The sequence below is a fragment of the Nicotiana tabacum genome, chromosome 19, assembly GCF_000715075.1.
Source record: "Nicotiana tabacum cultivar K326 chromosome 19, ASM71507v2, whole genome shotgun sequence".
NCBI lineage: Eukaryota > Viridiplantae > Streptophyta > Magnoliopsida > Solanales > Solanaceae > Nicotiana > Nicotiana tabacum.
This window is the reverse complement of record NC_134098.1, coordinates 76,813,198-76,839,139: the sequence shown is the minus strand read 5'-3', so window position 1 is coordinate 76,839,139 and position 25,942 is coordinate 76,813,198. Positions and strand designations below refer to the sequence as shown.

Sequence of the window (25,942 nt, the reverse complement as noted above, 5' to 3'; positions counted from 1 at the left end):
CTTTATTTGTAATGGTTTTAGGAGTTAATGGTAGTTGACAGTTGTCACAAAAAAAAATTGGATATAGATTGCTCCCAAAAAGAATTATTATATATTTTAAAGCTACATAAATGTTAATATTCCTATAATAATTAATAATTCATGATTTTACAAAGATACCTGAGAAAATTTTGATTAGAGAGTTTTTTTGACTTTTTTTCTAATAGATGGAGCGACTTTTTTATAAAGTTGTATTAAAATTAGCCATAGAAAATCTATGTTACTTGAATTGAGGGACAAGTAACAAGGGGCTATAGCTGCTTTAGTTTTTCCTCTCTTCTAAATGGGAGGTAGGAGAGCTTGCTAAATGGCCTAATGGCTCTCCACAAAATAATTTTGGAACGCACCACATTCATTTTTGACCGTTCACCACTAAAAACCCCTTGGTCGATATTTCTATAATAAAATTTCCCTCCGTACCAAAACCCCATCTTCACACACAACGCGCACACTTCACCTTTCTCCTCATCTTCATTTCTCTCCGACAATGGAGAAGGCGGTTTTACTACGCTCTCTGTCATCCACTTCCACGCTCGCCTTCTCTAGAATATTCTCACGCTCTTCACACCGACTCGCTTCTTACTCCGCTAAACGGCATCGTTTACTCCAGAACCTTTACCGCCGGCGTTCACTTATCCGGAGCAACGGTCGTCTCCTATCGCCTTCGCTCGACTTGAAAAGACAGTTTTACCCTCTCTCAGTTCGAGCCATCGCTACTTCCGTCCCTCAATCCTCTCAAGGTGCTCCCTTGCTCGCTAATTAATTTGACTCTTTATTATCTAGTAGCCTGTTATTGATTTTGTGTGTTAAATTTGTGCTTTTTACTTGTCAGAGTTTCTTGGTGCTGATGATGAAGTTGCTGAGAAATATGGGTTCGAGAAAGTATCGGAGCAGTTTATTGATGAGTGTAAATCTAAAGCTGTTTTGTACAAACACAAGAAAACCGGCGCTGAAATAATGTCGGTGTCCAATGACGATGAGAATAAAGTCTTTGGCATTGTCTTCCGGACTCCTCCGTAAGTTTTTCTTTAGTCTAATAGTTTATGGTCATTATGCTTACCATATGTCAATTTAGTTGTACCCTATCTAATCGGTTTAACATGGTATTTGACTGTAAAATTACTGAAAAATCAATTTTTTCACAGGTTCTTTATCTTTTAGAGTAATTAAACAAAGCAGTACAAAGCAAGGGCTGCTCACCTATGGAAAATGAGATTTTGATAATTCGTTTGTTGTTTTCTTTATGGAAAACGAGTAGGCTGTGACATATTAGTTATTGTTAATGCAGGAAAGATTCTACTGGTATTCCTCATATACTGGAACATAGTGTACTTTGTGGTTCAAGGAAGTATCCGTTGAAAGAGCCCTTTGTTGAACTGTTGAAGGGAAGCTTGAATACTTTTTTGAATGCTTTCACATATCCAGATAGGACATGTTATCCTGTGGCGTCCACTAATGCAAAGGTCAGGAAAGCATTACACGTTGAACATCATTAGGGAATAAGTTTGCCTTTATCTAAGAGCCCGTTTGGCCATAAAACAAATTTCCTTTTTTTTTGAAATTTTTTTCACTTTTTTTCGAAATCACTTTGGCCATAATTATTGAGTTGTCACTTGAAGATGAATTTCGTAATTTTTCGAAAATTTGAAAAACTCCAAAAAATTATTTTTCAAAATTCACTTAGATAACTTACAAAAATTCAAAATAACCCAAAATTATATTCACGTCCAGACACAACTCTAATTTTCAAATACTATTTTCACTTGAATTTTTTTTCCACTTTTTTTCCGGAATTTTACAATTCTTATGTCCAAACGCCCACTAAAATATGCTTATTTCCAAACAGGATTTCTACAACCTGGTTGACGTATACTTAGATGCTGTCTTTTTCCCTAAATGTGTGGAGGATTTCCAAACATTTCAACAAGAGGGTTGGCATTATGAACTGAATGACCCCTCAGATGACATAACTTTTAAAGGTATCCTCCTTTAAATCATGTTTTTTTTTCGTTTCCTTTTCTCTCCTGTGATGACTTCTTTTTCTTGTGCTTTTATCAATGTTCTTCTGTAGTGTCTTTGAACAAAGTTTAATGTCTTCGACTTTGATCCCTACGGATAGTGGCGCATCTGCAGCTTGTCCCTGCATATCTTACAAAAGCTTTTATGTAAAACTTCAGGGGTTGTGTTCAATGAGATGAAGGGAGTTTATTCTCAGCCTGATAATCTACTAGGCCGAACTTCCCAGCAGGTATGGATGTCACACTTATGGGGTTTCTCTCTGAATTAAGGTAGCCATCAAGCATTTGTAAGGGCTGGTAAACTGATTAATTGTTTGAATGTTCTTATTTCTTTGTGTGTATGTGGATAGGATTACTTGTGTTATTGCTGACTGTTTATATTAGATATAACGATTTATATTGATTGGATATAACTGATGATAATGTACTTTAGAAATGCTCTTGTTGAATGCAATAAAGGGCTCACTGGAGTAGTTAATATCTTATCACATATCAAGCATGTAATCACTATAGATGCTAACAAGGTTTAGAGCCTAAAGGCCAAAAATAATTTAGTGCATGAGCTCAACAAATTTAGTGAAAGCAGAAGGATAAATAACATTGAATAACTGAATGTGTTTAAAGAAAATTCTTTGTGCATACAAGGTGAAGTACTTTATTAATTTTGTATTGTCATATTTACTAAAAGGTTTTGACTTGAAAATAGATTATTGGTTTGCTAAATCTTGTGACAATTTAAAATAGGTTATTGGTTTGCTAAATCTTGTGACAATTTAATAAGCTACGTCACAAAGATGTGTACATGGCTTTCTTCCAGAGAATAAAAGTAGTGTTATACTCTACCTGGCTATTGATTTATAAGTAGTGTCCTATGTCTTCTGCAGGCGCTTTTTCCTGATAATACCTATGGTGTTGACAGTGGCGGTGACCCACAAGTAATTCCTAGCCTGTCTTTTGAGGAATTTAAGGTTGGTAGTCTCTTTCACATTAGTTTGCTGGTTCATGGATTATATACTTCAACAAATTCAACAAGTTTTTGTTATTACACTGCTAATCATCGTGGTTTAATCATATTACTTATTTTCCTTATTTAAAAAATCATCATGGTTTAATTATATCAATTCCTGGATTCTTCCCATTGCTTCATAGTATTTCCCAATGTTTCTTGTCATGCTTGTTGTGAGGTGTTATAGTTGAATTTGAATGTTCTTTAAAACTGTGGGAATTGTTTGTGGTTGTGTTGCATGCTTCACGTATACAGATGTTCCATGGATGTATACGTGAGCCCGAATTTTCATGTTCAAATAGAAGACTTGAGCATCTATCTTTTGGTGATTGAGAATCATTATGTTATCTGGTTAACTGGCATCTTGTAGCTTCCGAAATAAATCTATAAGCTAGAAGTTAGATTTATACTGTTGCCGTTTTCGGAAAAAAAGCTAGAAGCTAGATTTATGATGTTCAATGGATTCACTCTTGCTTACAAGTTATACAAAAGCTTGTACATGCTCTATGCTAAGTTGCTCCGACACGCCAGTTTAGGTGCCGCACCCATGTCGACACGTATGGTCAAATAATTTTGGGTACTTTGACCACGACGGACGGAAAAATTCGATACGAGATATAATTTGATTCCCGAAATCAGAACCAAAACTAGGGTAAATTTGAAGAAAATAGCATACCTTATCCAGGAAATCAATCATTTACTTATCTACAACTTGAGAATAAAAAAGAAATTCCCATTTTACAATTTCTCATAATTTAGAGATATTTTTATATTTTTATATTTTTGAATTATTTTTAGCCGGATCTCCGCACCCGTATCCGTACTAGGATCTGTATCCCGAAATATTAGAATTTACATCTCGAAAGATCCGACCTCTAGATCCGCACCCGTGTCCGAGCAACTTAGGCTCTATGCACAATTAATGGCCATTATATTTGTGATTATCATCAATCATTCTATAATCAAGTGGTCAGATGTGGTTGTTCTTCCATCATACTGTTGTCCTCTTGCTTTCATTGGTTTGGAGTACTTAGTACCTGGGCTTTAATCTTTAAGGTGAGAACCGTAAGCTTCTCATATGAAGTACTTAGTGACATTCTTTGGGCCACACAAGGTAGAAATATCTGCTCAAATATTCGTTGGAGCTCTTAGAAGGATCACTATTATTAAAGGCATGCTTAAACCTTGATATCAGGTGTAATAAAAGTTGGTTTAGTAGGTTATGGTTGATTGCTAGAATGGTAAATGTTGGTATTAGATTGTAGTCATAAATATTAGAAGAGTTAAGTTCTAAAATTGGATATTGTCCTATACTGGAGAATATCATATTTATTGTGTTTGACACCAATACATAGGTGTCTTGTATTCATTTAGAATATTCTTTTCTTTCATACACATAGTTCTAGAATTTCTTCGATCATTTGAAAAGATTTAAGTAGTTTTCAGCTATTGGTGAATGCTACCTTCTGGCCAAAATGTTTCCACTCTCTCTTTCTGGTGACTGATTTGGTGGCACCTTACCTCTTCTTCAGTGACCATTCTTTCCTGTCAATTTAATGACATTAACCTTCTGCAAAATTTCGACAACCGAGGCATTTTCCTGCGAGGTTCCGGTGGTGACTTTCACGCAAGTTTTGTGGCTGCATTTATGTCTCCAAAATAAGTAAATTCAAGCTGGTTTCTCGACCTAGAGTTTAGAGGGGCTTGTTAGAATCTTTAGTGTTATTCTTACTCCCTCCGGTCCACAATAAGTGATTTTTTTGTTTTTTTTTTGTGGTCCAAAATAAGTGATTTTTCCAGATTTCAAGAATGAATTAATTATTTGTTTCCTACATTGCCCTTGGAGTAAATAGTGTTGGAGTATGTGTTAGGACTGTTTATATGAAGAGATACTAAAGGTTAATATGGTCAATTTCATTACTAATTAATGTTAAAAGGTGAATTTCTTAATGTGTGTGAAAACAGCCAAAAAATCACTTATTGTGGACCGGAGTGAGTAAAATGTTAGTATTAAATTATTGAGAGAGTTAAGTCCTTCAATTGGATGTTGTTACACAATGGACAAATGTTGTGTATTGTACTTGAGCCCTATATATTGGTGCGCCAAGGAAAGAAGATGCACAATGAGGCACTGCAATTTTATCAATGAAATGATGAATATCTACTAATATAGGTTGGTGATGCATCAATAGATCTTCTTATTGTGTTTCAAACTACACTTGGTACATGGTATTGCTGGCACTAGGGAGAGCAGTCGTGACTAATTATCTAACATATCTGTTTGGAATTCTGCTACTAAAATTGGTTAGCCTCTTAGCGTGACTGGTGTTTTCTGTGTCTATATGTTTGCAGGAGTTCCATAGGAAATTTTACCATCCCAGCAATTCAAGGATATGGTTTTATGGAGATGATGACCCAAATGAACGTCTACGGATCTTAAGTGGTGCTTATTCATTTATCTCTTATAATTTCAGATGAACATGAATGGTGTTAATTCATATGTTTTGCCTATACTTGGGAATCCTTCTTGAATGAGTGGTTTGGCTCGGATATTCATTACTCTATGTACTTCTTGGATGTCTTAGAGGAAATATGTATTTAACAAAATCGTTAACATGCCAATGCCAGAAGCTTACCCTACACCAATCAGAGGCTGTGGTAAAATATAGTTGAGTGTTGCTTGTTTTTTGAAAATTTAGGGGAAGCTACACCTATTAGAGGCCTTGTTATATTTTATGCACATAGCTCAACAGCACATGGACATCATGACACAAAACATTAGAAATTATCATGGCACAAAATATTAGAATTTGGAGGGACGACACATTTTACATTATTTATTTTGTGCATATAATTTTTTGTACAACCAAGATTAACAAGGACACGCTGGAAGAAACATTTGTAACTTCAAAAGGTAATGAAAAGCACATTGCAAAAATTTGCTCAATGTTAAGTAATCAACCATATAAAACTTAATTTCAGAAGTACAGTAAAATGCAAAAATATCATGTGATGTGTATTGTTGTAGGTTCTCTACTTGCATACGGGAGGTTTTTCCCAATGTTAATTAAATTATTTACCTTATAAAAAAAAAATCATGTCATGCGTATGGAAACATAACATAAAACAGGGAAACGTAGCATAGAGCAAGCTGCACAATTTATGCCAAGGGAAACTACTTTCAAATTTTCTTTTTAGATCTATTTTGTGTCCCAAGCTCCAATGTTCTATTTAGTTTGTTATGTGTTCCATTGTCAACTGTGTACATGGATTTTCACAATTTTATTAATCCTCAGATGTTATGTATATATAGGTAATGCCAGTCATCCGACCCCTCTGTAGTCAGCAATTTGTTTCTGAGTTCATTTGTTTCCTTTATTTTTCCCTTTGTTTTGACAAGAGGGGTTGCTCTGATGGTAAGCAACCTCCACTTCCAACCAAGAGGTTGTGAGTTCGAGTTACCCCAAGAGCAAGGTGGGGAGTTTTTGGAGGGAAGGATGCCGAGGGTCTATTGGAAACAGCCTCTCTACCTCATGGTAGGGGTAAGGTCTGCGTACACACTACCCTCCCCAGACCCCACTAGTGGGGATTATACTGGGTTGTTGTTGTTGTTGTTGTTTTGTGTCAAGTCAAATGAAGTTTCCAAAAAAATATAATTGCTACTTGGAGGCTCGCTTTCTGTACCTTTGTTGGAATTTATATGTTCTTGTGTATATGCTTACTTTTCCAACTTTTGTTCTTTGTTCTCTGTGGGTATTGAACAATTCTGCTGGCTTTTAATGAATTCCGAGAGTTCTCCATAAGTTAAAATGAACAGTGAATGGAAATTGTAATAAAAAAGTATAAGATTTTTTTTGGATGCATTTAATGGTATTCTACTTCATCAAAAAAGAAAAAAGAGAAACAAAGAAGTATAACATGCTAAAATGGAGCTGAAATATCAATTATGTTGATCAAATTTTGCTCAAACTTTTGAAAATTTACATGGTATCAGCTGCGTTCATTCTATCCAGTAATGACTTCAATTTTAAAACTCTGGCACATCTCATGTTCCTATAATATGTGTGATTGTGTGCAGAGTATTTGAACATGTTTGATGCCAGTTCAGCTCCTCATGAATCAAGAGTTGAACCACAGAAACTATTTTCTGAGCCTGTCAGGATCGTAGAAAAATATCCTGTTGGAGAAGACGGGGACCTGAAAAAGAAGCACATGGTATGCCTTAATTGGCTGCTATCTGACAAGCCACTGGATTTGGAAACTGAGCTTGCCCTAGGTTTTTTGGATCATCTGCTTTTGGGGACTCCAGCTTCTCCCTTGAGGAAGATCTTGCTAGAAAGTGGTTTAGGAGATGCTATTGTTGGTGGAGGGATTGAGGATGAGCTCCTTCAGCCTCAGTTTAGCATTGGGTTGAAGGGTGTTGCAGAAGAGAACATTCAGAAGATTGAAGAATTGGTCATGAGTACTCTAGAAGGCTTAGCTGAGAAAGGTTTTGATTCAGATGCTGTTGAGGCATCAATGAATACAATTGAGTTTTCTCTTAGAGAAAATAACACTGGCTCATTCCCTCGTGGTTTAGCGTTGATGCTCCGCTCTATTGTATGAAGAAACTCTCATTAACTCTATCATTTGTCTTGATACTTTTTTTTTCCTTTCTCCAGCAAAGAATGAGTTATGTTTTTTCGGTGTGATGTTTCATTCAGGGTAAATGGATTTATGACATGGATCCATTTGAACCACTTAAGTATCAGAAACCCCTTGAGGCCCTGAAAGCCAGAATAGCTAAGGAAGGCTCCAAAGCTGTTTTTGCTCCTTTGATAGACCAATACATCTTGAGAAATCCACACCGTGTAACGGTTGAGATGCAGGTTATCATTATTGATGCTGACATCCTTTCTTTGACAATATATAATTTATGTGTCTGTTAAATACGGGTGTTCTTTTCTTCAGCCTGACCCAAAGAAGGCATCTCGTGAGGAAGAAATAGAAAAAGAAACGTTGGATAAAGTTAAAGCAAGCATGACCCAAGAGGATCTTGCTGAGCTGGCTCGGGCAACACACGAGCTACGGTTAAAGCAAGAAACTCCTGACCCGCCAGAAGCCCTAAAGAGTGTGCCCAGCCTCTCTCTACAAGATATTCCTCGAGAACCTACACATGTTCCAACAGAGGTAATAACTGCCTACCTTTTTTTCTTTGCTTTAATTCTGTTATATGAGTTCCATTTTGGTTTGACTTGTTGGGTTTTTAATTGTAGGTAGGAGACATCAATGGGGTAAAAGTTTTGAGGCATGACCTCTTCACGAACGATGTTCTTTATGCTGAAGTTGTCTTCAGCATGAGCTCATTGAAGCAAGAGCTGCTACCGTTGGTCCCACTTTTCTGGTAATATGTTCCCCTGAACTGCTTAGGTATTAATGTGCGACGCCCCTGCTTCGAAAAGAAAATGATGAAAGAGAATTTTCTAATAGTGAAGTGAAAGTGTGAAACAAACTAAGTGGAAATAAATGGACTTAGAATCCATAGGCTGTGGCATATTGAAGTTACACTCATGAAGGCCTTCGCTGGACCAGTAGTTGCATTCTCATAATCTCTTCATATGTTATTTGAACTTGAGATGTTGTATAGGCTTCTTTGGTTCCTTTGGTTATAGGAAATACATCTACTTTCTGTACAGAAGTCATTGCCATCTTCAAGCATTTTGATGGTCCTTATTCTTGGTATTTTTCGTGCTATGCCTGCGTGATCAGATTGCATCTGTCCATTCTGCTTCTAGCACAAATAGGTTCTAGTGACTTAGATGTTTGCTTGTGTAGCTTAGGCATGATAACTTAGGTTACAGATCCTGAAGAAGAATGTTCTTCACTTATGGATATCTGTCCTTTTTAGTTTCTTTGTTCATATTCTAGTCTTTTCCTATTATCTTCAACTAGTTGGGAATTGTTCTGAGGGGCTGAGACGGGCAACTTTTATTGCACGGGTTGCTGAAGAAAGAGCTAAATATCCTACATACAGGAGTCTCGTTTTTTCCTATGCCAAGGATTGCCTCTTATTCTGGTTTCTCCAAAATCTGCACAGGAGAAATGATTGGGTTGTGAAAATGTAGTCCCAGCATGTCGTTTTTCTTTTTGGTGGGAAACCACTATGGCGTTGTTTAATACACACCATATTTGCAACCTGGCGTATTAGCAACACGTCATATAGACATAATTGGACTAAGATTTAGTCTTTGACACACTTGCATTAGGTCCAGTGTCCACTAGAAGTTTTTTTAATTTCGTTAGAGATTTGTATGTGAGGAAGTGGAGCCTTGGTGCAATGGTAAGAGTTGTCATAGTGTAATCAGGAGGTCACGAGTTCAAGCCCGGAAATAGACTTTTGCCGAAATGTAAGGTAAGATCGTATAATTAAACTGATATAGTGTGATCCTTGGTCCCACGCATATCAGGAGCTTAGTATGCAGGAGAACCTTTTAGAGATTTGTATGTGGGTATAGGGATAAGTGTTGGGTTTAGAAAATCTTTCATTTTAGAGAACTCGTAATTTGTCTTAAATGATAACTCATCGAGTATTGGAACAAAATGGACCATAAATAGAGTAGAATGGATTTAAACGATACATATAGCTGACCTCAAGTAGTCTGAGATGAAGGCATGGTAGTACTCACCCAAGATCCATGATTCAAAAATAAAAATAAAAAATGAAATAAATCGCTTTGATAAGACCCTATACTGAGAGCTATACTCATATAACCCAATTCTTGTTATTTTCCTTCTTTCTTCTCGAGAATTTGTTCAGTAGATCAGTTATGGTGGGTTTTCTTCTTCCTTCTTTTGCTGTCCCTGCATGTTAATGTGGTCTCTAGTTTCTAATTGCCTGCATTATTTTGAAGCTTACATATCATATTCACAATACTCTGTAGAATGCGCTTTGTGGTTTTCAAAAGCGTGTTCATGTAGGTTAATTTTGCTTTAGAATTATTTGGCAACTGTAATTTGGGTGATTGAAATCACAAGCTGATGGTAGTGGGCTACAAGCCTACAACTTCATGAGGAGCAGGGTTAGGATGATCTTATAGGCCAATGCATCTTTTAACCATTGGAATTGGAATAAAAGTTGTGTAAATAAGTTCATACTTTGTGTATATCTTATGTGGAAAACCCTCCTAGGTTTTTCTAATATGAAGATGTGATATGAATTAAAGATTATTTGATTATCTGCAAAATTTCTTAACAGTCAGTCTCTGCTGGAAATGGGCACAAAGGACTTAGACTTTGTGCAGTTGAACCAGTTGATTGGAAGGAAAACTGGAGGGATATCAGTCTATCCTTTCACCTCATCGGTGCGCGGCAAAGTGGAGCCATGTAGCAAGATAATTGTTCGAGGCAAAGCCATGTCACAACGTACAGATGATCTATTTAACTTGGTAAATCAGTCTCTTTGGTAATTGATAGCTCTAAATGGTTCTTGCATGCTATAGGAAACATGTTCTCATGTCGTTGTGTGAGTACAACGGGGTGGTGATGTTATGTTTCAAGGACTTTGTAGTGATGACTTTTGGAGCTAAGGACCTGTCAAGTTTGTGTTAAGTTAAACAGGAAAAGATGTTTGTTAAGTTTTACTATTCATGACAAGCTTATGTGGGCTTTCCTCAAAATGATCTTGTTTGTGTAGATTTCCGTCTAGTTGGTGTAACTAAGTACATTATATAAATTTTGTTTAACTATTGTATTAGGTACACTTTAGATTGAGAGTGCTGGTCAGCTAGTACAGTGATGGTGTATGCTGTCCATGAACCTGTCCCTAGCATGTCGCTATGTGGAACTATTGGCATTTGACAGACTCCGGACTTTTTTCCTTAATTTATTTCCTTTCGTTCAAGGAAGCTAAATGATTTTTGCATTTTTCCAACATGAAACACCCTAATTTCCTCCTTTGCATTTGCCAATTTTCTGATATATTTATGTTTCCTATTGGTTCAATTAATGATTCTATCTTTGACAAAGGAAAGAGGAGATGAGGGCCACTCCAAGCTGTAGTGTTGTGGCAAGTGCTAGAGGACATATCTTCCTCATTTTCAAGTCTTAGGTTTAAACTTTGAATTGGCGCAAAACATCATATTTCTCAGAGCATACTTACATGGGAAGGAGACAACATCATAAAGTCATAGTTGCAATTTGGCTGGAGATTTCGTGTAGATCTCACTCGTGCCTGATCTCATCCATAATGACCTCTTAATCATGCTCATAAGTATCAAACATAGTGATGTGATTTTCTTTCACATATAGTTTTCTGGTATAGATCAATTTACTTGGTAGGAAATTAGTCCAAGGTCTATTAATGGACCGTGCCTCGGTTTTATAGTGTTGCTTTATTGTTTTTCACCTAGCTTCCCCAGTTTATGATTTGAAATCATCGATCATGCTAGTACACTGAATATAAGGTAGTATGATAAAATCATGTCAATTTGCTTATTGTAGATCAATCGCGTTCTTCAAGATGTCCAACTTAATGACCATAAGCGTTTCAAGCAGTTTGTGTCTCAAAGCAGGGCCAGAATGGAGGTATGCTTTAAGTGATGGAACACTTAGAGCTTTGGTAAATGAATTTGCATGACATATTATCTAATATTTTTAATGAACATTTGGTTCTAGAATCGACTAAGAGGCAGTGGTCATAGCATTGCTGCTTCAAGGATGGGTGCAAAGCTCAACGTTGCCGGTTGGATATCTGAACAAATGGGTGGTGTAAGGTTAGATGACTTTTGCCCCTTTATTATTGAATGACTTTGTCTAAATGATTTTTTGACAATTTTCCAATCTTCAATGGGCCTATTTCCCTGGGTACCTATGTTATAATCCTGATTGGCCAGCTTTGGTTGATGTAAATTTATCTTCTTCTGTTCTAGCTGTGTTGGTTGCCATACTTTATCTGTTTCAGCTTGACTTATGTTTAAACGTCCTCCATCCACCGAAAAAAGAGAATGTAAATATTTGGAACAAAATAATTACCTCTTCATCTATGTGTGTTTGCAGCTACTTGGAATTTCTTAAGGGCCTTGAAGACCAAATTGAGAAGGACTGGCCCCAAATATCTTCATCCCTCGAGGAGATCCGAACATCCTTACTTTCCAAGAATGGGTGTCTGATAAATTTGACAGCTGATGGGAAGAATCTCACCAACGCGGAGAAACATATTAGCAATTTTCTTGATTTGCTTCCAAGCACATCCTTAGTGGAGTCAGCTGCTTGGAATGCACAACTGTCTCGCTCAAATGAAGCTATTGTTGTTCCTACTCAGGTTAGCTGTCTCCTAAAGTTTTGTTCTTTGACTTGTCAGTCTGACCGTTGCACTGTCAAAATTCATCTGACACGTTGAGGATTCCTTCTTATAGGTGAATTATGTTGGAAAAGCAGCAAATCTATATGAAGCTGGTTATGAGCTTAAAGGCAGTGCTTATGTTATTTCTAATTATATTAGTAATACATGGCTGTGGGATCGTGTACGTGTTAGTGGTGGAGCTTATGGAGGATTTTGTGGTTTTGACACCCATTCAGGTACGTTTTGTGTTTATCTTATCTGAAGATGCATTTCCAGGTCCCAGAGTTTCTCTAGCTAACATCTTAGATTTCGGTTCACCAGGGGTATTCTCATTCTTATCATATCGAGACCCAAATTTGTTGAAGACACTTGATGTGTATGATGGAACGAGTAATTTCCTAAAAGAACTTGAAATGGATGATGACGCTCTCACAAAGGCAATTATTGGGACCATTGGAGATGTAGATGCTTACCAATTGCCCGATGCCAAAGGATACAGTAGGTAAGTGGATGATCAGGCCTATTCTGTGCTCATATTACTCTCTGAATGCAAGAACATCTTTTTATGCTTCCATTTCTCTAACAAATTAAAAGAGATACTGTATGTTAGTGAGGACCTTTAGGTAAAAGGAGAACGTGAATCCATGGAATTAAACACGTAACAAAAACAAAGAAGTACGCTGGCGAGGAACTATGCTTATATAGTGCTCTGAAGATTTATTAATTTCTTTCTGCTAGTTTTGGGTTTAAATAACTTTGTCCAGCTGTGCATACATATTTTCAGAATTATGTAAACAAAATAATTTTGGTATCCCCCCTTTTCCCTTTTAAATTGCTTGTTGACCTGTCCATGCTACTTAGTTTGTCAGTAATATTTGTTGATCTTTGTTCGGATAGTAATTTAGGTGACTCAAAGGGTGAACACCAAAAGGTAATTCACTAGGTCATGCAAGCTTTAACTGAAATTTCGTCTTACTAGCTATGTTACGTCCCTTTCCTTTTTCGTTTCTCTTGGAATGTGCTAATTGCATTGAATCTGATGATGTGAACTCATTCTCTCAGTTTATTACGATATTTACTGGGAGTATCAGAAGAAGAAAGGCAAAGGAGACGTGAAGAGATATTATCAACAAGGTAAGCGTAGTTCCTAATTCAGCTGAATTTTGTTTTGCATATATGTTATGTCTCATATAGAGTTGGTGTTTTTCTGTGTAGCACTGTGCTGCTGCAAACAATCTGCGTATTATTTTGTGGACTAGTATTTTCTATTTGATAATGTTACTATTTGATAAGCTGTTTTATGTTTATTTCATTTTTCAGTTGATATGCCCCTTTTCCATTATGACAATATGTTTCGTTTTAAAGTTAGGGATGATTAGATCGTTTGACTTAGTAAATGATGAGTGAAGTATATTAAAGCATAGATAAGTTAGAATCAATGGAAGAAAACTCTTTGTCCTGTAATTCTGAATAAAGTTATAGAAGATTGATATTACAACATTTGCTCTGTATTTGCAAGTATAAACCTGTTGTGTATATGCTAGTTATATCAGTTTCTTACTCTTCCAAATGAGTGGTAAAAAGTTACTATTAATCAATGCTTCTTTTCCTGGAAAGGCTGGATGATTTTAAGAAATTTGGAGACGTCATGGAGGCAGTTAAAGATAAAGGGGTGGTTGTTGCTGTAGCATCACCAGATGATGTTGAGGCTGCCAACAAAGAGCGTTCCAACTTCTTGCAAGTCAAAAAAGCACTGTAATATTGATCAAGTCACTTTTTCTTCAAATAGGGGCATTAGACACCAAAAATGCTTGTATACGTTGTCTGATTATAGAATCTTCAAATCCTGGGTTCAAAAATTGGAGAAGAATACCAATTCTTTATGCTTAAGAAACAGAGCTGGTTGTATGAGCTTATACAGAAGTATGGAATGCAAGAGATTAGCGTTCCAATATATTTGTAGTTCCAATAACCACTGAAACTTTACATTTTCTTTAGATTGTATTAAAATTTTCACGATCATACTTCTTTAATTGCTTAATATATAAGTTACTAAATTAACAGGTGATGTTTATTTAGTAGAATAATGAGAATCCAAAGAAAATCGGAGTAGGAGCTACAGCTCCAATTTGTAATTTTTATGGCATAATTAACTTTTCTAGACCCAAAAGAAAAAGAAGAAACTATTTCTGTAACTTTCATTTACATTTAGCGACTGTTTTGCAGACAGGTTTTACACTGACGATAAAATGATTTAGTATAGTTACCGGATTGTTATATTTAATTATAAGATGTTTGGTTCATCGTATTATAATTTGGTATGTGCTGTATCATTTGAACATGCGTGATAAGGGGTAACTGGCGGGTTGGGTTGGATATGAGCGGGTCGAAAATGGATAAATTATCCGACTTGACCTATATTTAATACGGATAAAAATGGGTTAACTGACAAATAATATGGATATCATGGCTTCTTGAATATGATCACTTTTGGGAAAGTTCCTAGTCTCCCAAACTTGAGAAACCTTCAATTTGAGGCTTTACAAATGTAAAAGTTAAACCCATTAATTATTCATTTTCTAAGTGGATAATATGGTTCTTATCCATATTTGACCGTTTTAAAAAAATTCATTATCCGACCTATTTTTTAATGGATAATTATTTTCTTTTAACCATTTTGTCACCACTATGCATGATCTTGAATTTAATGAAGATTTTGACTCAATAATAACCTTGGCATATACAAAATCATTTTATTCAATCTAGTTTTGTTCTTAGTGTCATATATTTGCTTATAATAAATTGGCGCAATGTAATTAAAATATATAAAATTAATTCTCATCACTTAATGAGGTATGCTGATAAGTAAATGAATGAACAAGTCTTGCCTTTCTTAAACTTGAGGGGTTTGTTTTAAGAACTTTCTTGAATTTCAATTCAATTATAAATGTAATTGCGACAAGTATAATCTAAAAGACATTTTTCTCATTTGTATGATTTCATATATGTATTTGTGCCACTTGTATTGTTATTTCCTACTGAATCCAATTGCATAATGATTAATGTAAGGGTCCTTACCCAAAACAAAAAAAAACAAAAAAAAAAAGAGAGACTAATCTAAGCGTTAAAAAAGAGCAACCAAAACACTGTATTATTAATGTTGAATTCGAAACCGTAATATTTCTAATAATAATACATCTAATCAAAAGACCCCTTATTGTCTCCCCTCAAACTCCTAAAATAGACAAATGCGCCACCTTCCGGAGTAGGGTTGGGGGGAGGGGGGCGGCAGATTCTTAGGTGGAAAATAAATGCTTTTGAAAAATACCATTCTCCTAGAAAGATATTTAGAAATTTTCTTTAAAAAATTTAGGCACACTCCGTATTTATGTCGAACTATATTAGGTAATTATGGGTGATATATTAAGGTAAAATATACATCAATTAGTCTAGTCAAGACATCAAAATGTGTAGGAAAAATTTATTGATTTTATATAAACATAAAGTGTAAATAAATCTTCTTTTATGTTTCTACTACGTTACAATATACTGTTTTTAAGAGAGAGAGCCTTTCTTTCATTCTAACTGTCTGAAACCGATTGGACAACTATGTAGTATGTCACGCTTTCTACTTTGTTTGTACCTTGCATTCCTTCATTAAATAATCGAGAGGACTATACAGAAATACTATTTAACACAGAGATGTACTTATCAGTACTTTGGTCCTTCCATATTAGGTTATTGATTTTAATTGTTACAAAAGGTTTAGTGCAACTAATTATAGAATGTATTTTAGAATATCTGAAAAAGGTTGGAGCTTTTCAAACAGCCGTTCCTTTCTCATCTCATCAAAACTCTGACTGACACTAGGCAGTAGCCTTCTCATTTGTCAGATAGAAATAAAAATTGTTGGTTCTACCTTATAAGCATCAGTTTTCAGTAGTGAGGAAATTTAGATTTATTTCCTGTGTTTCAATTGAAATCAAACTATTGAATTCGGCCGAACTTGTATATCGGTAGCTCCACCAACCATACATCAGAACTGTTCATGCATTCTTGGGTATTAGGAGGAGGATGAGGTGGTCCTCTATTTCTGCATTGCATAAAAGTGAGTGCATGTGGAGACAGTTGCAAAACAGATAGAGAGACATTTCCCCTTATTTTTAGGGTGCATTGTCTCTACATATAAAAGAAATTTGCCACACCCTTCAACTGTTAGTCTCACCAATGGGAATCCTATGTAAGTCCAAGCAATTATAATTATAATTAATCTTCCTTGTAGAACCAATAAAATTTAACTTTATATATATGCTGACAGTAATAGTGTGAGAAAATTGGAAGAGCCCCAAACTTACTCATATTCCAAAACTGCATAACAAGGAAATTAACTCCACCCTTGTCTCTTAATTGGTTGTTTATTCGAAAAATTGGATAAAGTTAAATTTGTGTATGGTTTTAAGGATACATGATATAACTTGGTACAATTTGTAGAGTGAAATAGAAATATACATATTCTTGACAAATGGAATGAAATATAAGGGAGAGAAAAAAGGAAATGTTGATGAACAAGGCAAAGTAAATGAGCCCAAAAAGTGTTAATCTCTCTAAAGTTGTCTTTGTTACAATGTGTTTCCTCTATGCTCACAAGGATTCTCCTCTTTATAGTAGAGGGATCCTAATTTATCTATAATAAAAAATATATAGTGGAGAACTCATGATGAATTGTCTTTTTCTCGATTCCCGCCAAGATTCTCTCCCTTAGTGCGGTTGCAACGGCTCTTGTCTGTGAGCTCGATACTGGCTCGAACTCGGTATTGGATCGAGCCCGATTCTAACTTGGAGTCTCGATATTCGGGGTGAGTGTTGGTCGGTCTATGCATATTCGATAATCTTCGCTTTGCCTCGTAGTTTGATTTGGATATGAGCTCGATAATGATACCGAGTTTGCCATTGATCGATTTTAGAGCTCGAAACTTGACGCCCTTACTTCGGACCTCGACCTGTCGTCACGCAGATACCCTTTGATTGAAATATTATCATCTCGACCAGTTCGTACGACTGACTTAATCGATTTTGACCGTAATCATTGGTGCATTTTATTTTTAATTATTCTTGTTCAACTACTAATTTCTTTTGCTTAATTATTGAAGAATTTAAGGGGAAAGCTGTAAGTTTTGAAATGGGCAGTCGCTGTTGCGTAAAGACGTAACTTAATAGTTGTAACTTGTAACGGGTATATAATTCTTGCTTATAAATGCTAGTATATATACTTATTAATTGTCTTCATTCATTCGAATTCATGCTCTTTTATGAAAATTGTTAGGCAGTTCCTTTCCGTTATGACTCAGCTCCCAATAAACTTATTTACCAATTTCTGTTTCTTACACACATATGAGACATATCATACCCAAAATACGATCGACAAGTTATTAATTTAACAGCAAAATCCACGTTTCTACGTCAAGGTGTTTGAATCTATTACTTATAACATATTCAAAGCCTTTTAGTCAACCTTCTCTCGAGGCCAAAAGTATTTTATTTAATCAAAAAAATATTTTTTTTTTGTCAACTTGAGGTGTTTGGCTAAGGTTTTTTAGGGAAAAAAAATACGTTTGAATAGAAACAGAAACAGTTCTTGAGAAACAAAAAATAATAGATTCTCCGCAGAAACAAAAGCAATTTTGAATTTTTTTTATACCAAAAATACCTTAGCAAAATATTGTATATACCAAAATAATCTTACTTAGTTTAAACTATCAAATAATATAAAATAACTTTTGGGATGAACTTTCATATTTGTTGAATGATTTTTTGATATATTTAAATTATCTTGAAACAATAAATTATTTTTTAATTTTATTTTTACTTAAATAAAATAAAAAACTTAATTCCTGTCTTTAATAATAAACATTTATAATTATGTATCTGCTCATATAATATTAACTGTTTTTTAAATTTTTTCATGTCCTTATTCGTAATTTGATACTTAAAAGTACTTTTTGAAAAGTTTGACCAAATATTAGTTATTGCTTAAAAGTGATTTTTAAATTAATTAGCCAAACACAAACTCCTTTTGTCCAAAAGTATTTTTTTCGAAAAACACTTTTGGAAAAATACTTTTCACAATAAGCTGATTTTTTTAGCTTGGCCAAACAGGGACGTTTGAGATCATTTAGAAGCTCCTTAGTTAATCTTGGAGTTCCACCATCATTATATATACTTAAGCACTATACATATAATACATATAATCTGAATACTATAGAGTGGATATAAAAGATTCATATTGATGATTGAACTATTTGGAATTGAACATAGTTGATTAATTGATTGATAAATAGATTTATAGAAGCTCAACGATCACTGTCACTAAAAAAATAGTGAAAGTGTGTTATATATTTCTCAAGTATTGACTTAAATTCTGATGTTGTATCCTCTTCGTCTTCTTCTTTTACTATATTTCCGTAGAAGGAAGAAAGGTGCTTTATATTATTTTTTTTCCTGTTTACCTACGTTAAAAAATTCAATAACTTGGCAATTTATACTTCTTTATGTTTTTTTGGTCAGTGTACTATAAGTAGTTGAAGATAAAATTACCAATCGTGCAAGGGGAGGTCCCTGCAAAAGGCAAATATTTGGAGACTTTTTGACAATCTAATAACCTAACCTATTGCCAATCATAAATTCAACAAATTAAATGATCGTGTACTTGCACAAGTTGATGGACATATTTCCTAATGACTCCTTAATTGGAAGATTTAATTTATAATTATTGGTCCAATTCTACTAGTTATTCTTTGCTTAATTGCTTAAAGAAATTTATATAAAGCTATAAAGTTTTGAAATGGGCAGTCGCTGTTGCATAAAGATGTAACTTAATAGTTGTCACTTGTAACGGGTATATAATTCTTGCTTATAAATGCTAAATATACTTATTAATTGTCCTCATTCATTTGCAATCATGCTGTTTTATTTATGACAATTGTAGGTCAATCCTTTATCATCAATTTCTGTGTTTACATGTATAGCTAAGACAAATTATATCCAAAATACAAAGAATGTGTCGAAAAATATCATTTTCCAATAAATATAGAAGTTCACCAGTCGCCATACACAATATTCTACTTCAAGAGATATTTGAAACGATTACAACAGAGATATTGGACGTTTGAGATTATTTTTTGAAGCGCTTAAGTAGCTACGCGAACAACATTTCCTTTCTCTTCACTCTTTGACTTAGTATTTGGCACTTAATCTGTATTCCTAAGATGTAAAATTCCCTTTCTATTTTTCCTTGGTTATCCGTAATCAAATTTAACCTCTTTTACAAGGACCAAAATCAATTAATTTAACTCTAAGAAAAGAAACTGCAAATTGAAATATTAATTAAACCATTGTATGAGATAGGTTGTGATCGGGACGGAGCTAGAAACCCGAGTACGAGTTCGATCAAATCTAATAGTTTTTGTTCAAATAATGTATTCATTAAATATATACAAATATTAGATTTAAAACATAGTTATTGACACTTGAAATCATCCTTCTAAAATTCAGAACTCATAAATTGAAATCCTAACTCCGCCTTTGTGGTCGTATCTCCACTTAGCCGAATATTTTTATTCCGATTCCACTCTAGATATAGAAAAGGGCAAATTTGAAACTTCACACATTTGTAGAAGAAAATCCAAAAATTGAATTTGTCTCATGCCAGGGGAAGAGTTTGTGTGTGAAGTTCGAAAATTCCCCTCTGAAAAGTCGTGAAGTCATGTGTTCTCGGACCGCGAACCATATATAATAAAGATAAAATTGGGGATCAAAAGTTGACAATTTACTCAATATAATTAAATTGAGAAAAAACCCCTTCAAAAACACTACTCCATTAGGTACTTTAAAGAAGACTAGTACTTCAAAGAAAGTTAACTCCTCATTCATATTCAAATAGTACTTCACACATAAAACTGGGTAAGTAGAAGTTTAAAATAAAGAAAATTAATTCAAAAAAATAAAAAATAAATTTAAATATAATAAAGAAATGAAATAGCCCTGCCAACTTTTTACCTGAAAGGCATTATGGAAACGAACTGCATGAAATTCTGTACTACGGTTTGGTTCTGCAACTTGTATTACGCTATTATTTACCAAACAAAAGTAACCAACTTTCCACCCGGCTCGGTTTACCCATTTTGATTCCCGGTTAACGCAACCGGCATCAGCCGGTCAATTCGCCCCTAACGTGAAGCCCCATACGTGTCATTAACTGATTCGAAGATCCATCGGTAATCATTCCTCACACGAAACGGCCAGATCTTCTTAACGGCATTGCCATGTGCTTGCTGTCACCGTTAACGGAGCTAGGACCACATGTTTCTCTTCCCGTAACCGTCTCGTTTAATCTCCACCCTCCGATCAAATCCACAGTCGTTTCAGCTGTCACTGCTACTGAGAGAGACAGAAAGAGAAAGCTCTTTCGAGTCACATTTCATTCCTAGCTCAAAGTAAATGCATATTTATATACTCCACATATTCATAATCATATTCAGGTAAATATTTGAAGAAATGGGTGATTTTCTAAGGAAATGCGAGAAAATCAGAGAGATGAAGGTGATGGAAATTGGACATGGAGGTTCGAGAACAAGAGAAGACGTGGAGGTTATTTCCAGTTCTTTGAGCTCAAGTAAGAGAAGAAAATTTGATGCTGCTTTTAACGTTGATTTTAGTGAGAATTCAACTTCGCCGGCTACATCTGTAACGTCCGTTCATATTCCGACGAATTCGCAGTGCTCGAGTAATTGTCATGGGTCTGGTGAAGTTGTAAAGAGTAATTTGAAATCGTTAGATCTGAAGGCGAGTTAAATGCTAAAACGCATTTACTTCCAATTTATTGTTTATTTAAACCGTCGTTTCTCATATGCCATAACTGCTTCAGTAAATTCAATTTTTTTGAATTGTTGCAGGCCGAAGGATTCGAAACTGACAATTCAGCTTCTTTTAACGGCGGCTACAGGTAACATTACGTTGCAGTACTTGTTTTTCTCCTTCCAGAATTTTAGTTGGCAAATTCTCTTCTCTTTGGCTGTGAGTACTGTCTCTTCATTTTCCAACTGGACACCGTAACAAAAATTTTCTCCATTGCTATACTTGCTGTTTTTACGTGTATTTAGCTTTACAGAAAAGCGTTTCTATTTTATCCAAGTTTATTTACATTTGCTTCGTCTATTTCTTCTTCTGGAGCAGTGAAAATTTCAGGCCAATTGATCAGCCGAATCCACCAACTGAGCATTGCGGAGACTCGGAAGAAATGGAGTCATCATCCACGACAACGAAGAAATCCTCGTCGGCCGCCAGTGCTCACCGGAAACCGCCGTCTGCTGCGAAGGTTTCATCAGAAGCGGAGATCGAAGAGTTCTTCTCAGCAGCGGAAAAGCGCGAGCAAAAAAGATTCGCAGAAAAGTAAGTGTGTGCTAAAAGCTGAAGGGTGCGCATGATAAGAAACATAGACCCCACCAGCTCATTTTAGTGCGACCAAAAAAGGTTTTTTAAAAAAAGAAAGAAGATATGTTGGTAATGATTTCCTGGTAATGGTGGTTTTGCAGGTACAATTACGATATCGCGAAGGACGTGCCACTAAAGGGACGTTACCAGTGGGTTAGTTTGAAGCCTTGAAGAATGAATTAATCAATGAAGAAAAGGAGATGACAATTGTTCATGAAAGTAACACGGCGAGTTTCAAGAAATTAGGAATCCAATACTTTGGACCTTTAAATTTCTAGTTTTAGATCAGCATTTACTATTTACTGTTTCAGCTTAGTTTAGCTTTATCGGTGTACAGCCATTTTCCTTTCCATATCTGTGTAAAGAAGCTATTTATGTGAAGCTCCCTTGATTTTAGTAGTGCCATAACTGAACCTTCTTTCTGCAATCTGCAACCTTCCCCATGAGTAGGAACTATCTGCATTAAAATTGCGTATGCTGTTTCGTTCTGTTTTTGGATGGTAAAAGTACACTGTAACAGACTCGGCAAGCCAGTGATTATCTGTGTTGGGCAAGGGAAGTTGGACATGGATCTTGAATTTTTATTTGAAATACAAACTAATTAGCATAAATTTGTCTCTTTTTTTTTTTTTTGTTTGGGTTGAAATTGTTCTATAGAGTAAGTTATAAACTTATAGTATCAACTTTGTTTTTGTAAATTAAATATAGATGTCGAAACGCTTGTTTTGTTTCGGGAGTATTTTGGCTTTATTTTTGGGAGAGGGTAGCGAAGTGAGTAAATATTGAAAGCTGTTTTTTCTGCTTGGAATATCACTAGATGATTCTATAATTCTATTTGGAAGGTGCCCATTCAACTGTTGTTTTTTCTTTTTCGGTTGGAGAAGAGAGGGCATTTGGTAGGCATATGACTATTTCGTCGGGCATGTGAAAGGACTTGAGATCGAGAGGATTGATTAAAGATTTTGTCATTTAGCTTTTAGAAAGATCATGGCCATGCTATTTGATGGAAAGAAATAAATGTGATTTGCCAACCGGCCAGAAGGAATATGGATATATCTGGTTTGCTTAATTTGCTAGTCTTGGTAAATTGCACCAGCCTGGTTTGTGGGGATAATCTTGTTTCATCAATATTTTGCCTTTTAATCTTCCTTTTCTTTTTTTTTTTTTTTTGAGTTCAATAATCGACCAAAGTGATTTGCTTTGTTTTTGCAAGAATAGTACTCCTAGTTGGATAAGACAGTTAAAAGGACATAGTCAACTGTTGATATTGAACATTGGAGGGGAGATAAAATGATAAACTGTTGGTACAATTACAAATCAGAGAAAGATAGTCAAATTTGCCAAGAATGGAGAAAGGTGAAAGCCAGTTGCAAATAAGGTGCATAGAACTTGGGCGCCGTTTCGCTTGCTGATCTGTATGATTCTTGGCATAAAGGTTTCTTTTGATACTTTATTCCTTTTTTTAATTCTTTTACAAAAGAAACCCAAAAAGGAAAAGGAAGAAAAATGTTAGAAGAAGTACAAAGCAAATGTATGGTCCTTTTTCATGGGACCCTTGTGTCAAGCTAGAGAAGTCCACCAATCACACGCGAGTATCAAAAAAGAGTTCTAAAACTGCATTTTATATGAATTTGTACCTTTTAAAATATGTAAGTCAAATACACTAGAAGAGGGCGACGAAAAGAGAAAAAGTAGTTTAGAAGAGAGACTTAGAGTAGTTGCCAGCAAAGATTTCACAATTTGAATAGTAATATAAAAAATTTGTATTCCCGTGATCTGATGAACTATCGATTTTCCTGTTAGCTATGTAAAAAAAAATAAGAAAAAAGGAATTGGGCGTAAATGAATAAGTTGAGCTCAAAATCTTCCTCTAAACATATTTAAAGTATATTATTACTTTAGTCATGTAATGCATCATTACTTAAGCTACATCGATGTATAGAAGTAGGAGGAGGTGAGCACGTGCCGTGGAGGAGTGGGGGTCAGCTGACTTGGATCTGATGCATACACATTTTTAAAATAGAGAGATTAACTAAAAAAGAAGGAATGTTGTAAAAATTTAATCCACATTGGATCAAAGAAGAGGAAGGAAGGTTGGTCCTCGTTTTAAACAGTTAGTTTCCCATTTTTAACTGATCACGAAACTGATTACAATGCTCTCATCACTACAAACGCACTTTTTATCTCTAATGGATTTCAGTGCTGCTATTATCTTTTTCTTCCCTAGAGGGAGTAATTAGTAGTAGCAGACAAAAGTATAGGGAGTTGGGACCATAAAATAAGTTTTTAGTTGTACTAGACTACTAGTGGTAAATATTTGCTTTTCGGCTGAAGCTACACTGCCAGTTACACTGTCACAGTTGCCCAGACTCCACCCTACAATCCAGTACAAAGTGGTCAATTATGTAGTGGAATAATCTTCTGCTGTTTGGAGATCAATATCAGAATAATGTGTCACTCTCCGGATCCCAGAAATATGTCGACTTCAAGATTATTCTTTTGATACGAATTCAAACAAAAATCTTTTAAGTTTGAATAGAAATGAGTTTTTCATACTAGTAAGCGGGCAAAAATTAAAGTGCAGTAACGAATTCTATATTTAGTAAGAACCTGGAAGATTTTGGTGTGTTTTCTGATTGCGTGCCCTTACTATGTGATAACACTAGTGCTCTCAACATGGAGGTGATCCTCCATTAATCAGAAATCTCGAGTTCGAGCCATGAGTATGGAAAAATCCTTGGTAGGGAGCGTTTCTCCCGAATAGGGCCCTACTAGGCGCGAATGATATAGTCGAGGCTCCAATGCGGATACCGAACACCTGATACGTGATGAAAAACCAAAATAAAAAATAAAAAAAATGTGCAACCCCTTATAAGATAAGAAAAAGGGTACATATATAGTATATTTTATTAGGCAGTCAAGGTTTTCAATATTTTAATTTGAGATATTATGTTTAAGCATGTAAAATGCGTGTTGATGCATACACACCCTGGAACAACCTTCCTTTCCAAGAAACAATCAATAAACGTAAAATAAAATAAATTAAAATTAAGTTAAATGAAGGGAGCTCCATTCTGGAAAAATCTTACTCGTGTCTTGTTTGTCCAAACTAACGAAAGCAAACATATTTATAAAATACTATTCTCAGACGTTGCACCGTGTCAATCAATTAAATTTGTGTAGAAAAAGAAGAAATTATGTAAAACGGCAATGTACGCTAAAGAAGATAAAATATTGATTTATCATATTAACGCAATAGTTGAATTCAAAATAATTGAGTATCTTCTCGACTTGTAAAGGTGAACAATTTAATATGAACGTGCAAGTTTGTCCCGTGTTAGCAATAGTAATACTTAAGCAAGTCTTACATGGACAACTTTGCTACTGATAGCAGTTGGTTTGGAACTACTTGATAGCCTATTATTTAGGATAGGAACTCTTAATGATTTACAAATCCTATATTTTTTATTAACATATCCTCATAAGTTATGTGTACTATTATATTTTGATGATCTAACAAACTTAATGATAAGAACCAGATTGGGAACCTGCTCTGCACCCTCAAGTGCTCAAGATCAACAAGTCTCAAGTCTGGCCCATGATCCGACACCCAAAGTCCAAGAAACAACAGAGGAAACAGATCCACACTAGTTCCCTTGTTGACAATACCAGTCAACTCCCCACAGCTGTAAAGTGACTGCAGCTGTTACTCTACACACACGCAACAATGTAAACAGTGGAGCAGTCACTTTATGGGGGAATGCATGTCACGACCCAAAATCTCACCCGTCGTAATGGTGCCTATCTCAATACTAGGCAAGCCGACAATATCAATAAACCACCATATCTTTTAAGTTTGAAAACATAATATCTAAATTTAGCGGAAGAAAAACTCACAAATACATATATAAACACTCCCAAAACCCGGTGTCACTGAGTACATGAGCATCTAATATGAATACAAGTCTGGAAAATATGGTCCAAAATAGTCTGAGACCAAATACAGTAAATAAGGAGATAGGGAAGGAGAGGCAAGGTCTGCGAAACACGACAGCTACCTCAGAATCTCTG

At 35.2% G+C, this 25,942-nt stretch overlaps 2 protein-coding genes across 2 annotated transcripts; both read left to right on the top strand.

Annotated features, from left to right (window-relative positions):
* The first annotated feature begins 256 nt into the window (after positions 1 to 256).
* Positions 257 to 14,401, top strand: LOC107815835 (presequence protease 1, chloroplastic/mitochondrial). The gene is made up of 19 exons (XM_016641475.2): positions 257 to 779; positions 872 to 1,055; positions 1,328 to 1,502; positions 1,886 to 2,018; positions 2,217 to 2,287; positions 2,942 to 3,025; positions 5,416 to 5,506; positions 7,142 to 7,662; positions 7,767 to 7,931; positions 8,014 to 8,232; positions 8,319 to 8,446; positions 10,298 to 10,487; positions 11,542 to 11,625; positions 11,716 to 11,813; positions 12,097 to 12,361; positions 12,456 to 12,618; positions 12,704 to 12,884; positions 13,445 to 13,516; positions 14,000 to 14,401. The coding sequence occupies exons 1-19, from the start codon at positions 527 to 529 to the stop codon at positions 14,139 to 14,141; spliced, it is 3,219 nt and encodes a 1,072-aa protein (XP_016496961.2). The 5' UTR covers positions 257 to 526; the 3' UTR covers positions 14,142 to 14,401.
* A 6,431-nt stretch (positions 14,402 to 20,832) lies between these two features.
* Positions 20,833 to 22,296, top strand: LOC107815834 (uncharacterized). Its single transcript, XM_016641474.2, has 4 exons — positions 20,833 to 21,223; positions 21,334 to 21,383; positions 21,614 to 21,829; positions 21,973 to 22,296. The coding sequence occupies exons 1-4, from the start codon at positions 20,936 to 20,938 to the stop codon at positions 22,040 to 22,042; spliced, it is 624 nt and encodes a 207-aa protein (XP_016496960.1). The 5' UTR covers positions 20,833 to 20,935; the 3' UTR covers positions 22,043 to 22,296.
* Positions 22,297 to 25,942: the final 3,646 nt, after the last annotated feature.